At 38.9% G+C, this 15,836-nt stretch overlaps 1 protein-coding gene across 3 annotated transcripts in view; it reads left to right on the top strand.

Annotated features, from left to right (window-relative positions):
* PARD3B (par-3 family cell polarity regulator beta) overlaps positions 1-15,836 on the top strand; it is a 1,039,317-nt gene that overhangs the window by 648,508 nt on the left and 374,973 nt on the right. For all 3 annotated transcript variants that reach the window (XM_060152240.1, XM_060152239.1, XM_060152238.1), the window contains exon 16: positions 1,244-1,288. In XM_060152240.1, the coding sequence (XP_060008223.1) occupies positions 1,244-1,288 (45 nt within the window). The remainder of the gene's footprint in view (positions 1-1,243; positions 1,289-15,836) is intronic.

The raw sequence follows: 15,836 nt of genomic DNA, 5'->3' as shown, positions 1-15,836 counted from the left end.
TCTCCTTCTTCCTATATAAGCCTTGGTAATTTGTGGCTTTCAAAATCATATCCATTTCATCAGAGCTGTGTTCATCTAAAATTTTATCCACTGCTGAAGCAAGATTCTTCTTCCTATCTAATGGATGCCCCTGAATTTTGAAGTTTTTCACTCTGGGTATTGGGAATAGGAACTTTATTCCCAACCTTGTGTAAACTTTGGACACTGTGCTCTTTCCCCTTTGGGGCGGTTCTGTCCCAGGTCTTGGGTAGTTTCCTCACATGCATGTGATCATCAGCAATTAATGAAATACCTGAGGGGATCCTTTGCAGATCTCAGAAAGATTTCTGTATACTTCTCTTCTCTCCAATTCTCTGACCTAAACTCTGTCTGCCTTGGTTTCCCTGGGCCTCCAGCTTCATGTCCTCAGGCTGGAATATCCCTGGGCTCTGCCCGTGTTCCCCTTCCTGCACCACAACCTGGAAACTTGTTCTAGACAGTAAGCTGGAGCAATGGCAGGAGTCACCCCACCTGTTTTCCACCTCTCAAGGGTCACTGTCCTCTGTTGCCTGATGTCTGATCTCTTGAATGCCATTGTTTCGTGTTTTGTCTATTTTAGAAATTTTTTTTCAGGAGGACTTATAAGTTTGTTCCCTTTTGCTCCATTTTGTCCAGATATAGAAGTCTGATCCTTGGGGATTAGATATATTGCTGTCATGCTCAAAGAGTTTTATTATATATTATACAGCTCTAGATTCTTGAGTTTTTCTGTTTTTGTGGATACAGAAACAACAGCCCAGTTAAAAGAACTGAAAGTATCAGAATTTTTTTTTTTTTTTTTTTTTTTTTTTTTGCGGTACGCGGGTCTCTCCCGTTGTGGAGCACAGGCTCTGGATGCACAGGCTCAGCGGCCATGGCTCACAGGCCCAGCCGTTCCGTGGCATGTGGGATCCTCCCAGACCAGGGCATGAACCCGTGTCCCCTGCATCAGCAGGCGGACTCCCAACCACTGCGCCACCAGGGAAGCCCTAGAAACTTTTAAAAGAATGAAATTCTATTCACAGAAGGTTTAATGTACATATATTTCTTCATAACTGTCTTTAAATTAATAGAATTGAGGTGCCCCAGGCAGGCTGGGGAAGATGTTTTCTCAAATCTTTGCCAGTAAAAGATTTCACTTATTACAAATCTATATTAATTTATTGTTCGAAAAATGGCTGATTTACAAGCAGGTCTGATCCTTGTCTCTTTAATTTCTTTGCAGTGCCAGATGAAAGCAAAGTCCATTCATTGGCTGGACACAAATCGGGTAAGAAATTCCTTGTAACTGACTTTATATTCTCCTTCCTGGAAATCTCTGGCTGTGTTTGAGTAGCAGATGGAACCTGTTTCCATCCTCTCATCACTTAAAGACTTGCTAATTAATACACGAGATGTCTCTGACTTCCACAAAGGTGAATTATTGCTTGGCCATGTGTTGTATAGTGGCATAATGTATGCTGACTGAAATGTTTGAGAAGGAGGAAGAAAGGTTTCCAAAAAAATAATTATAAAACCCCAAATCTTTAACCTGTATGCCAGCTGAACACTTAGAATAACAAAAAATTACAAAGAAAACCCAAGAAAGTTTGAAATTATTTTCCATGATGACTCTCACATTAAAGTGACAGGACAAAGAATTCCAGAAAAAGAAAAACGTGGCCTTTTCTTCCTTCTCAAAAAAGAATCATTTTTTTGCCTGTCATCACAGGGGATTGGGCCTGAGATGACTGTATTCTCTTTCTTTAGACTCATGAATGAGCTCCCTGGAGGTGCCCTAGGAAGTCCACCAGGACTCTGAGGGTCTCTAGGCTCTTTCTCTGTTTTGTGTGATATACCTTCAGGTCTAAAATCCAAGCTTTTCCTTCATTGCCAAATGACCTACCTTCTGTTCCTTTGCCCTTTCTTCAGCATCATTTATTCACATTAGTTGAAAACACTTAAAGCTACTAAGCTAGTAAATACAGCAGTAATCCTTTTCTTGTAAGGGTGCATTATTTGGGGGGAAACTATCCATTTTACTCTTAGAAATGCCACTCCAAACAACAGGAGGGTTATGATTTGTTGGCATCCCTTCGTTTCTGAAACAAAGAAGTCGTTCCCATCACCAAGCATCTCCTGTGTTTATGGGCCAATTATGTTCTCAGCAGTAAGTGGCCTTGATGCCTCATTACTTCCGTCATGTTCCAGGACAAGATTATGATTGTTTTTCCTTTTCTTCTTTCTCCAGATTCGCTAGTGATAACAGCAGGGAAGGTCTAGTTCACAACTCTTAGATGTTTTCTTTTCTGCCCCTCCTAATAAAGAGCCTAAGAGGTTAGATCACTGTGAAAGAAAAGATTTCTGAGGGAGTGATAAATTGCCACACGCTGCTTGTTCCCATGCCTGGTACTTCTTGTCCTTAGCTCTCTTACACATATGAATACTTGAAGATAAAAACCTATTTACATACTGGGATGGGCTTCAAGGTAAGAAGTAGAAGCATTTTTTTTAGAATGTGTATCAATTTGCTTTTTGAAAACAAATAATAAACTTTCTGGCTTTTTCTGGGAAATCAAATCTTACTCTAATCTTACTTCATTTCCAAACAAATTACTGTTAGCCAGTAAGCAAAAATTATTGTCACTCTTTTTAAAGGCAAACATTATCTTGGTATATTGGTATAGTATTTTAGGTAAATTTTAATGATATGTTTTTATGTAGTGTGAAATAAAGATATTAGGAAAGAAGTACTCTAAACATAAAAATTGAAATAATCTTCCAAATTAAAAGAAAAATGTTAAAAATGGCATAATTTTAAAGCTGTCAGTCAGGTTAACTGTAAGGTTCACATGGCAGAGTTATTTTAGCTGGTAATAGAAATAATACTAATGGTCTTCATATCCCATGAATCAAACTGTTGAAATACATCAGATGTTTTAAATAAGATTTTTGTTACTAATGAACTATTATTACAATATTCACTATTCTTATATTTTAAGTACTTTTATATTCTATCACAACATCATCAAATTTTTCATTGGCTTTTTGTGGAACCGGGGCAAACGCTGAAAACAGCCAGAAAGTTGATAACTTTGGAGCCAAAGTGGCATACGATAAAACACAGTGAAGAGGGCTAACCAGTCACCTCAAATTGTGAGCTCTAGACTTAAATGAGAGCACTCTATAAAACGTTAGAGACAGTACTGAGAAAATAAAAAGCAGCATGAAAGAAAAAGATGCTATTAAGGTCTTGAATTATAATGCTCCTCAAGAACCCATCCCTCCCATGAAGTGCAGCTCCTTGTGTGGGCTACACTGGGTAGAGCATTTTCCTATTAGGCTTTGGTAGTGACTACAGTGAAAGAGAATTAAGGGTCCTTTTGATTCTGGCAACCTGTTCAGTCATTTTTAACATTCACCTAATATAGAACTATAGTCTCCATCTGCTACAGTCTAGACCACTAAGCAAGTGCCAGTTTGGATTGTAATGTGCAGCGTGCCCTGATCATTCATACTTATCTCGCCAATGTCAGCTTCTTTTTTGTTTCACCTTTCTCGTCCCCAAATCCTTTCTCCAGAATTTTCAGGTGAAAAAGTGGTATCTCTTTTGCTAAGAAGAAAGTGTATCTCCCTCTGTCTCTTTTTAATCATGGAAATGTGGGCCCCTTTCCCACTATCCAAGACCATCAGGAAGTTAAATTAAATTTTATGTGCTGACCTAAATCTATCATCCATCCTCTTATTTAGGATGATATTCAACATTTTAATAAATTCATCTGAGTTAAAATTTCTTCTGAGTCAGCTACTTAGTGTGTAGAGAGCCACTTCATGCCAAGTTCCATCTGTTGGTCTGGCTTGGGTACTTCCCAAATTTGTGACAATATTTTTGGCACCATTTCCTTGGCTTATTCTTTAAATGGTTGATTCCTCAGAGCTCAGATCAAATCAAAGTCTTAGGTAAGATAAATCTTTCTAACATTTTTGGCCCAAAATGTAGTATTCCCTCACCTCTGCTGGAATCAATCCAGTATTCTTGAGATTTCTCTAATAATCTATCTCACGGGCTATGCCTGGCAGTACATTGTATCTCATACCTTGGCAAGGAAAATGGCAGGCTGGTACTCCTGTTTATAATCTTATGGGGTCCTCTTCCACATATAAGAGGTATTAATGTTTATGGGATGGTGAGACCTACCATAGAGAAGTTAGGAGCAAAATGCTTTTTGTTTGGCTCCTTTAAAAAAAAAAAAATCATAAGTTTCAGAGAGCCTTGAAAAGCCAAAAAACTGTCTTTCACCTTTTTCCCTAACTATCTCACTAATTGAATTCTGACAAAACTCAAATCCTAGCAATGCACAGGGGAAATAACTTCAGCAAAATGTATATTTTAAACAATAAAACCATTTTTTAAAATGACAAATATTCTGAGGAAACATTAGAATCCAGAGAAAAATGACATCAGATTTGTCATAGCCTTTTTTTTTACATTATGCTTTAATTTTAGCTATACACAGACTCATAAAGTATGTCCAAGAAGGAGTCCTTTTTTTCCCTATGTACTGAACTGACACTTAAGCCAATAGTTTAATGCCCCTCAGCATTCAGACAGAAAGGACTTATAAATTTGACTTTTTTAAAACATGCCGTCATATTTTTTGTTTTGATTTATTGCTTAGAATGGTTTTAATATGTATTGACTGTCTACAGAGATCTTTGCTGACCCAGCTCTTTAAGATGATGCAGTACTGAAGAAAGCGGATGATGAGTCCTTCTTTATGAGCTCTGACATATTAATTAGCAAAATGGACTAGAAAGCTTTCCTATTTCTACTTAAATTTCTTATAGTCTCAAACACCTGTCTATATAACTGTAAAACAGGCAAGTCTGTAAAAGTAATGGTTGGCAGTAAGTCCAGACCTTTTCTGAGACGAGTTTATCAATTAATGAGCAAGTATCCATTAACAATCTAGGGGGACATCTCTCCAGCTGAGGTGCCTTGCAGCCACTAAGTACGGTTGGTATCTCAACACATTTTGCTAATGAAGAAGCTGAAGCTCAAGGCATAAGTCCTTGTTCTCCCAGTTGATAACTCTTAGGGTTAGGATAGAAACCCAGATGCGATGTGGCAGAGCCAATGAGTTTGGACACTTTATATTCCACCAGCATGTGCCTAGCATCTCACAATCTCAGGAACTGAGAAGAATGTAGGAGTAAGACACAGTCTAGTTGGAAGGCATGACACACATATCAAGATATTCTATAAATCATTACTTACCTTTTATAACCTCAACTAGCTAAACCAGGAACACAGTAGGTGTAATTTCTCTATGGTAATTCAGTGAGCAGGAGAAGAACATCAAATCTGATCATTTGTGCCTTTGTTTCTCTGCATGCATGTGCACGTGAATGTGTGGGCCAAGAGATGTATGAAAAAAATATGCATGTGATGTACACGTATTATACATAAGTTATAGAAAATGTGCATGTGATACGTGTCTTACAGCAAAGGCTGAGAGCTTAGTATGCAAGTTGCTGACTTGACAGAACATACATTCTGCTTTAAGTGCATTGTGTGTAGGGACTTCCCGGGCAGTCCAGTGGTTAAGACTCTGCGCTCCTAATGCCGGGGGCACAGGTTCGATCCCTGGTCGGGGAACAAGATCCTGCATGCTACACGGCGCCGCCAAATAAATAAATAAAGAGATGCATTGTGTGTAAACGTCAAATCTAGAATGTTCGAATGTAGCTAAAGAAATTGCTGAATCTTTGCAAAAGAAAAGGTAAAACATAAGGTGATTTGATAGTCACTTTAAGAGTAATGGGTTATTAAATGACATTTTATAACTTTTGTTGAGTCTTAGTGTTCCATACTTTTATAGAATATCTAAGTTAAAATATGCATTTAATTTTTGGAGCACCAACCATGATCACTTTTCATATCTGAGTCTTCTAATTGAATTACTGTTTTTTAGGACTTTTCATTGTTACTGTTGATGAGGAACTAAAATCATAGAGTAAGTGGGTAGTGGATTTGAACTCTGTTTCTTTCCTCATCAGTTGGTTAAGGTAATACTGCACGGTTATCTATTTGGACAAACATTTTTATTGGGTATTTTCCAAGCTTCTGTCATGTGTTATGTTGGATAACTATAGCTTTAGACACAAAAAAAGTATGCATTTCCCACATGCTTCAGCCTTGATTTACATTTCCATGGGATTCAGGATGTTTTCATTAGAAAAAATTTAATGATACATCTAGGATTCTTTCTATAGAAACTTGATTATGAAGCAACCTTAGTGTCTCCTATATTGCAAAATGTTAGTGATTAAGCTATCCTCTAAATTTCAAAGAATCAAATCAAATTAGAAAGAAATATATCATAAGATAAGTTTATTTACTATTCAAATGTGGTGTAGGTGTGTGCATTTCTAAATTTCATGAGTAAATAGATACTACATTTTTTTATAAATCAACTTTCAAAATTATTTCTGTTCCACTCATGTCTATTAAATACCCACTCTGTAACAGGTATTAAGTTTTAAGCGCTGGAGATACAAAGTGACATGTGTCAGAAAGGAAGTGCTTCCATAGCAGCATCTGAAAGATAAATAGAAGTTTGAGGAATAGAAAAGGTCACTGAGCTAACACTTTCCAGGCACATGGAAAGTTGTGAAAACATGAAACTTCATGGTGTGTTCCAGAAACTGTAAACAATTCGACATGGCAGGAGTGCAAAGGGGAGAGTGACATGCTAGGAGGTTAAGCAAGAAGGCAGAGATTAGATCATGGGGAACGCCTACCAAATGAAAGAATGTGAATTTTATCCTACAGGCTCAGAGAATCTAAACAGATTAAAGGAGGGGAGTGGTCAGTTTTATAGTCTAGTGATACCACTCTGGTTGTGGGGACTTGAAAGGATTTTTTTTTTTAAAGGCAAGAATAGTTAAAAGACCACTGCAATAGTCCAGATAAGAGATGATGTGGGCATAAATTTAAGTGATGAAATTAAGGAAAGAAAAGTATGAAGTATTTAGAGAATAAAGCCTTCAATTTTGTTGTTTGTTTGTTTTTTAATCAAACTTAGTGGGTAAGTGAGAGAGAAGATCCAATTTGATTATCAGTGTATCAGTCAACTCTTGCTATAACCATGCTACGTAAAAAAACCAACAGTTAACACTTATTTCTTGATCACGTATCTTCAGGTGGGCTGGGACTTGCCGATCTCAGAAGTGTTTGGCCAGGCTTGGCTCTAACCTGTAGTTCAGGTCCAGGTTTTCTGCCTGTGTCTCTTATCCTCCTTGGGCCAATGGTTTCTTGAGGCAAGTACCTTTGATAACAACGGTGATAAGATGAAAATAGAGTAGGCAGAGAGGGAACCCATAAGCTATGTGGCAGTGTTCATGTATTAATGATGTGAGAGTGAAGGTGATAGAAGGAATGATAAGAGGAGTAGAAGGAAGTTGGCAGGATAGCGTTAGCTCTGAAAGAGTCAGGATTTTATATAAGGGTAGAGAAACAATGTACCTGAACATGGAAATGTGAAATAAGGAGATAAGGAAATAAGGAGATAAGCTGAGCCCCCTCCCAACCCTGGGAAAGAACAGCTTCAAATGAGAGGGGCTGCAGGAGAAGCAGATTTCTTGGTGGAGAGCTAGATTTCAATGAAGGCTAAAAGGAAGGGGAATTTTCAGAGAAGGGGTTGGAAGTGAACAGCATTTTGTCAACCATGGGAGGATAGTGGAGATTCGAGGAGGCAAGGTGGAGGATTCTGGGCTGGAGGGCAGAGTGGGACGGTGAGTCACAGGGAGATGGAGAGAGTGGTGTAAGGCTACAGCACAGGAAGGAGTAGATGACCAAAGGGCTCACATCTTGAGAAATGACTAAGGGTGTCAGCAGTGATGTACCTAGTTTGTTTAGATGGCTTTGCAGTTGCCAAGAGAATCAATTCTCACTCTTTGGTAAATAGAAAAAAGGCTTGGGCCAGTTATGACTCAGTGGTGGCCTGGATGAATTATTTTTTGTAAAGAGATCCTATCTCTGAAGGATGAGGAGATGAAGATTTTCCAGGAGGAAACGGTCCCAAGGTTACAAGTTTTGAGAAGATGCTTAAATTTTACTGGGTTTGGAACCCGAGAAATGGCCATGGGTAATCATTTCTGCTGGACAGGAAACAGAAGAGCAGGATCAAAAGGAAGTGGCTTGAGGAGGAATGGGAGGTGGAAACAAGGATAGATGATCTTTCCAGAAGCTTAATATTAAGAGAAGAAAAGAGAGATGTATGTAGAGAAGTTGTCTTTTGTTGTTGGTGGTATTCTATTTCATGTTAATGAGAAACACAGGACCAAGTTTGTTGACTGAGAAGAAAGAGACATTTGTAAGAGAATGAAGAACGAGGAAAGAGGACATTTTCAAAGGGATATGATTAAGAGTATAGTTTTATAGCAGTTGGCTTTGAAGAGGATGAGCCAAGATTGAAGGGAAAGTGGCAGGGCTGCATGTAGTACAGATAAATTTGTAGGTAGAGGGGGTAAGAAATTAAGGATGTTAATGGTCTCAATTTTCTTGATGATGTCAAAGTCTGTACATAATGGCATTGTACGGTTGGTCAACAGGCTGGGCAAGAAAATAAGAAACACTACAGATAATAGGTAACCCATGTTGGGATGTGTTTAAGTCATTGAAACAAAATTGGATGGGATACTACGAAACAATATATTTACACCTGCACATGCACATATTCACTGCATTCAAGGGTTGAGTTGCAAATGAGCTACAGTTTTCCCCTGAACAAAATGTTCTTATCTTTTGCAGTTATATTTTCAATTCTCTATTTATGGTGAAATTATAGAAAGTTAGGACTAAGTGGATAGTTATATACGTCTAATACAACCAACTTATTTTAAAGAGTAGATTGATACCTAGACAGGGAAAATCACCCCCCACCAAAGGCCCAGCTGGTCAGACCTGTTGACTTCTACTTCAGCAACCTCTTGCTTTGTGAATTCAAACACCATTGCTACCAGTTTTGCCTGATTTAATAACCTAAACTATCATTAAAATGCTCAAAATTTCCCCAAACCCAGCATGGATAACAGAAAGAATAATTTAGCACAGCTCTGGTCTTTTGTCTTTTCAGCTTCTCTCATTGAAACCCACCAGAATTGAATAAGCTTCTATATACAAAAAGTATGTACTTTGTTCAAAGTTTATTACAGACTTTGTCACAAAGTCTGTATCTGTTTATGGTTGCTATTCATTATAGTTTATATTTTTATTATGGTGTTTATTTATTTTTCCCCTAAATATAAATGTACAGGACAAATTATTCTATTCTGAGTTCCAATAGACATTTGTTGATATGGTGTATTCGGTACATACTTTTCCCCTATGCCCTTATATATTGATATTGATATTACAAATTTCTCAGCAATGAAATTTTTTATTATCCTGGCTCATAATTCAGAACTCAACAGCTTATCTTTGGAGATAAAATTTACTGTGCTTAAGTGTGCATTGATTTAGAAAATGTATAGTTTCTAAAGTTTTAACTGTTTGAACAAATTAAAAGTAATTTTATAAAGAGACGAGCCTATTTCTATATATGTCAAATTCTTCAAATGTGGCTGAACTCTCTCAAACTTCACCATCCATGGCGAGTATGTGTCTTGTACATTTGGAAAACAGTGGTTTGGAACTGACAATTCTAATAGCGTTTCTAAATGCCAGAGTGAACGTCTACAGTGAAAAATCTTATTAAATGACTGCATGATGGTTGATAAGTACAAAGTGAATGTTTGACATTAAAACTTTTCTGTAGGCTGAGCTGTCTGTACTCAGCTTTGGACTCGCTGTGCAACTGGAGAGGGACAACAGTAGGAGCCACAGAAAACAGCGAGTGACTTAAAAGTTACCCAGAAACGCCATCATCAGTCAGCATATTATTGTATGGACTTGAAGGTATCATGGGTAAAAACAAATTACATTCTCAAAAGCATGATAACTGTAAATGTTAAGCTGTGAGCACCAATTCTGTCCTCTTTCCTTTGTATTTAGCTTTAGGATCTCCTAAGTAAACTTCTTGCAATGAAACTATTTCAGTAAAATTGTTGGACTCTATACCTACTAGCTTTTTTTTTTTTTACTTTATTTATTTTTGGTTGCGTTGGGTCTTAGTTGCTATGCGCGGGCTTTCTCTAGTTGCGGCGAGCGGGGGCTACTCTTCGTTGCGGTGCGCAGGCTTCTCATTGCGGTGGCTTCCCTTTTTGCGGAGCAAGGGCTCTAGATGCTCAGGCTCAGTAGTTGTGGCTCATGGGCTTACTTGCTCTGTGGCATGTGGGATCTTCCTGGACCAGGACTCGAACCCGTGTCCCCAGCATTGGCAGGCGGATTCTTAACCACTGCACCACCAGGGAAGCCCCCTACTAGCTTTAAATGATGGCAGCCCTATATCAAGAGTAGATTTGGCAGGGGCTACAAAGCTTTTCGGTTCCCATGTAATTATTTTAGAAAGGTTTACATTGACACCTGGAATTTTAAATCACTCTTCTAAGGAAAGTATTTTATGTGTAAATGTGTTGTGGAGAGAAAAAAACGGAGACACTCTGATTCCAATGACCCAGAGAGGTTATAGCTCCCTGCTTGCAGGACCTTTTATTTTAAACTTCTACGGATAATCTAGTTGCCAGTGTTAAGTGATTGGCTGTTTAGACATTCCAGCAGTGTTTTACTTCTGAACTTTTCTCACCAAAATATCAGCTGACATATGATATTGGAAGGACAAGTTTGGAATATTACTCAGCCATAAAAAGAAACGAAATTGAGCTATTTGTAATGAGGCGAATGGACCTAGAGTCTGTCATACAGAGGGAAGTAAGTCAGAAAGAGAAAGACAAATACTGTATGCTAACACATGTATATGGAATTTAAGGAAAAAAATGTCATGAAGAACCTAGGGGTAAGACAGGAATAAAGACACAGACCTACTAGAGAATGGACTTGAGGATATGGGGAGGGGGAAGGGTAAGCTGTGACAAAGCGAGAGAGTGGCATGGACATATATACACTACCAAACGTAAGGTAGATAGCTAGTGGGAAGCATCCGCATAGCACAGGGAGATCAGCTCGGTGCTTTGTGACCACCTAGAGGGGTGGGATAGGGAGGGTGGGAGGGAGGGAGACGCAAGAGGGAAGAGATATGGGAACGTATGTATATGTATAACATTCACTTTGTTATAAAGCAGAAACTAACACACCATGGTAAAGCTATTATACTCCAAAAAGATGTAAAAAAAACAAACAAAAAAAACCCCCAGCCTGAGACACCTGAAGATCAGCTTTTACATAATAAATGCCCAATCTGTGTTGAATAACATAAAATATGTTAAAGCATACATTTTGTTTGTTTAATACCTGATAAAGGTATAACAATGCCAACTAATGGCGAGAAATATTTTAGAATATATTGGCTTTGATAATGTCGGTGTGACTTTACACAACTTGTGTATGTGTACACGCATATGAGTTCCATAAGTGAATGCTGGGTTGAGGCGGGGGAAGCATTAAAAGACTAGTATATTTCAAGAAAGGTTTTGCCTACTTAAAAAAATGTTCATTTGTTCCTGTGTTTAGGCTCTATCGACAGGGATAAATTTCAGTACCTTTAACAAGTCATACCATGCCCTCTATCACCTTGTCTTGATCTGCCCTTGCAGCCTGTCTCATGCCACTGTCACCCTCCACCCCACCCCATCCCCGCCTCATCACACTTGTTCCCAATTCACAGAGCTACTCACCACTGCTGTCTGACCATATCTTATTCTTTCATGCCTCAGAGCCCCAGCGGAACTCTTTGAAGGCCCACCTCCCTGAAAAACCCTCCCCAGCTTCCTCAGACCAAGGTCTCCTCTGGTATCTAGCCTTGTTTAACTTCAGGTGTCTCCAGGCTCTGGTTTTATACTTTTTAACTTCTCTCACCCTTTCCTGCCCTAGCTCACACTTCTGCTCTAGAGCCAGTTAGCCCCCAAGGACCCTCACAGGCTGCTTCTCAAATCTCCTTTGATCAATAGTCTTGACTCCCTTAGACCATTAATAATCCCAAGGCCTACCTTTTCCTCATATAGGCAGGAGAACTCCGTTATCTACTGAATGAAAGGGCAGGAACCAGTGTTAACTCTTTTATTAAACCAGTATTTATTGAATGCTTGCTGTGTGCCAAACCCTGGACCAGGTACCACAAATACAAGGTTGTGTGGACTGTGGATGCTGCCCCGAAGGTATTCACAGTTCAGTAGCAACAGTAGGAATGCAAACACTGAAACTACCATGTGCTTATACATAAATGCAAATACATAGAAAAAGTAACAGTGGCTGCCTTACTTAGAGGAAGAAGATGAGGTTGGGGGTCAAGGGGGACTTTTGCTTTATCTGTAGTACTTGAATTTTTATGTTGAGACTATATTTATGTGCAGTTTGAGTAATGAAAAACTTTATGGGTTTAAAAAAGTAAAAACTTTTCAAACATACTAAAATTTCACATGCTGAATCTAATCATTGAGATGTTGTACACGTGAGATGATTTAGCCTGGGGACTGGCACAGCACATGCACAGAAGAACCACAGGAAAAGGGATAGTTTCTGGGAAGGAGATGAGAGGCTGAATCCCAGAGTCACGCTGCGAACCTATTTGGGGCCCAAAAGTATTTCGGGAGGAAGGGAATAGAGAGAGGCTTAACCATGAGATACCTCATTTATGGGTTGCTGGAAAATGTGCCAATGAAAAACATATTTGGGGAATGTTAAACTCCCCTGTCAATTTTTGGTATCCTAGAGGGCAGGAACGTAGTCTTTGAAATTTATTCAGGAAGGCACCCACTTCATGCTTTTTAGAGGTTCATGGTGCCCAACTGTGTCCAATAAAAGCAGAATTATAATGAGAGCTTGTGATGAATATGTAAAAGTTAAAGAGAAAACTTAAAGCAACCTAGATTACTTCTTCTTGCTAAAATAAGCAAATGCAAATTCATTAACACTCTGTTGATAATTAGAAACCACACACACACACAAAACCACTTACAAATTCCACCCCATCAAAATAGAACAAAGCTGTTGAAAGTAACCTTTTGAATAAAAACCCTTTTATTAACTAATCCTTTTTTTGTAAATGTGCATGCCTTTTCAACCAGGAAAACAACAACTGCAAAGAAAGAGGGAGAAAAAAAGCAGATAGTTTTGTGAAGTATCATGATATTGCCATCCGGGAGTTGTCAGAGGTATTTAGAAATGTTGGTGTCAAACTGGTGATGGAGGCTTTTTACTTGTTATGCTCAGAGAAAATGTTACTATCGGTTGGTCCAGTGACCTAGTGGTTGATGAACTATTTTAAGTGATTTATATGGACAAACACTTCTTCTTTTTCAAAAGTATGCATCTATATTAACGTGTATCATTAAAGTACTATTTTTCTATTTATAATAGGGCTACATTTTTAAAACTGAAATATTAGTGGAAAAAGTATGAGATTTTAAATAATATTAGGAAATAACAGTATAAAATGATTTGTGAACCTGGCAAATTATCCTGAAGTCCTATGACACAGTTTGCTGAGGTCTGGGAAACAGTGATGAATTCTGTACGTTTCCGTCAGCATGTCCATCGTTTCCATCATTGTGCTTTTTTGCAAAGCTCAGAAGATCTTGGTTTGAGAAAAGTACGTGTACCCTGAGGCCTTGGGCTGTATAATACTCACTCTCTGGGCCCCATTTTCTGTCCATGGACTGATGCCTTCAATTCTGGTTGAACACTGACTCCTTCAGCAAAGAAATGTCCAAATCTTCAACTGTTTCTTTCTATGAATTTCTCTCCATCAAGTTTAACTTGAGTTATATTTTGAAGTACATGCCTCTAACAGGCCATCTTCATCAGAGAAGGAAACATAACAGATACCATGGTGCCCTTCTGTGTGAGCCTGGAAAAGCAGTCTCTTACAAATGCAGAGTCAGTCTTCATTTTTCACCTTTCTTTACCTACCCCATTAATCCAGTAGGAAATCAGGTTTGTCCCACAGGAACACAACCCAAAGCTTTCCTGCCTACCCTTGCCCATGCCACCATCACCTCATACCTTCAGTAGCCTCCTAACTCCCATACTCTCTGCCATTCCATTCTCCCCACAAGAGCCAAAGGGATCTCTGGCAAACATGACACAAATCATGTCCTCAAATGCTTACAATCCTCCGATTCATAGAAAATAATTCATTCATAGAAAATAATCCACATTTCTGACCACAAGCCCCAAGGCCAGCCTCATCTCCCTGCTTGCCTTGCTGACTTTGTTCCCACTGCTCCTCTCCTTCAGGACACTTGGCCCGGGTTACCTGCCTTCTGTGTTCAGCAGGTCAACTTGTTCTCTTCTGCGGCCCTTTGCACATGCCTTCCCTCTGCTCAGAATGATCTCCCTCACCTTCACGTGGCTGACTCCTTCTGATTCAGTTCTTAGGTCAAGTGTTCTTTCTTTAGATATACCTTCCCTGACCACCCCATCTAAAAGAGGCAGAATAAGTCAGTTTCTGTCACTTAGTCTGTTCACTTCCCAGTAGCACTTATCACAGTCTGTGGTGTGTGTGTGTGTACGTGTGTGTGTTTACCGTACTGTCTGTCTCCTCACCTACAGAACGTGAGCTGCACACAGGCAGAGACCTTGGGCCCCAGTGCAGGAGCAGTATCTGGCACAGAGTAGGCATCCTTTGCTCAGTATTTGCTAAGTCTTTTGCTTGTATGTCTTTTTGCATATTTTTACTTTCAAACTCCCCATGTCTTTATGTTTTATATGTGTGTCTTGTCTTACAATTTTTGTGTGTGTGTGTTCGTTCTGACAATCTGAATTGTAACTGGAAATTTGGCACATTTGCACGTATTGAGATTACTAGCATATTTAGATTTACGTTTATCATATTATTTTATACATGAGTCACTTCTTGTCCTCTTAGAATGAATTCCTGTTTCATTTGGGGGTTTTTTTGTTTTCTTGTTTTTTTTTTTATTTTTGGCTGCGTGGGGTCTTCGTTGCTGTGCCCAGGTTTTCTCTGGTTATGGCGAGTGGGGGCTACTCTTCATTGCGGTGCGCGGGCTTCTCATTGCGGTGGCTTCTCTTGTTGTGGAGCACGTGCTCTAGGCACAGGGACTTCAGTAGTTGTGGCACGCAGGCTCAGTAGTTGTGGCTCCCAGGCTCTAGAGCGCAGGCTCAGTAGTTGTGGTTCATGAGCTTAGTTGCTCCGCGGCATGTGAGATCTTCCCAGACCAGGGCTTGAACCCAGGTCCCGTGCATTGGCAGGCAGATTCTTAACTACTGCGCACCAGGGAAGCCCTTCATTTTGTTTTTAAACTCACTTTTTTCTTATATTAATTTGAAAATTATACACTTCACTTTTATCATGCATACTTAATAAAATCTAAAATTAGTTCATACTTAATCCTTTTCCCAAACAATATAAGGAACTTAGAATACTTTTGCTCTCCTTACCCCCTCCCAATTTCTATACTGTGTTCCATTTTTTTCTTTCTTATTTTTTGATTCACATATTATATATTAATTTTAATGTTTTCTGTATCTATTATTTTTTCAAACTCACCTGTGTATTTACCAATTTCTTTTCTTACCATTCTTTCTTATACCTCAGATGTTCCTTCTGGGATCATTTTCCTTCTTTCTCTTCAGACATTCCTTTAATGATGGTCTATTGATTATACTCTGTTGTTTATCAGGAAACATCTTGTTCTGACAACTAGTTTTGTTGAGTATACGGTGTTATGCTGGCAGCACATTGAAGGTGTTTTTTCTA

Source organism: Lagenorhynchus albirostris, chromosome 6 (genome assembly GCF_949774975.1).
Source record: "Lagenorhynchus albirostris chromosome 6, mLagAlb1.1, whole genome shotgun sequence".
Lineage (NCBI taxonomy): Eukaryota > Metazoa > Chordata > Mammalia > Artiodactyla > Delphinidae > Lagenorhynchus > Lagenorhynchus albirostris.
The sequence above is the reverse complement of the archived record's forward strand: the minus strand, read 5'-3'. Positions and strand labels throughout refer to the sequence as shown.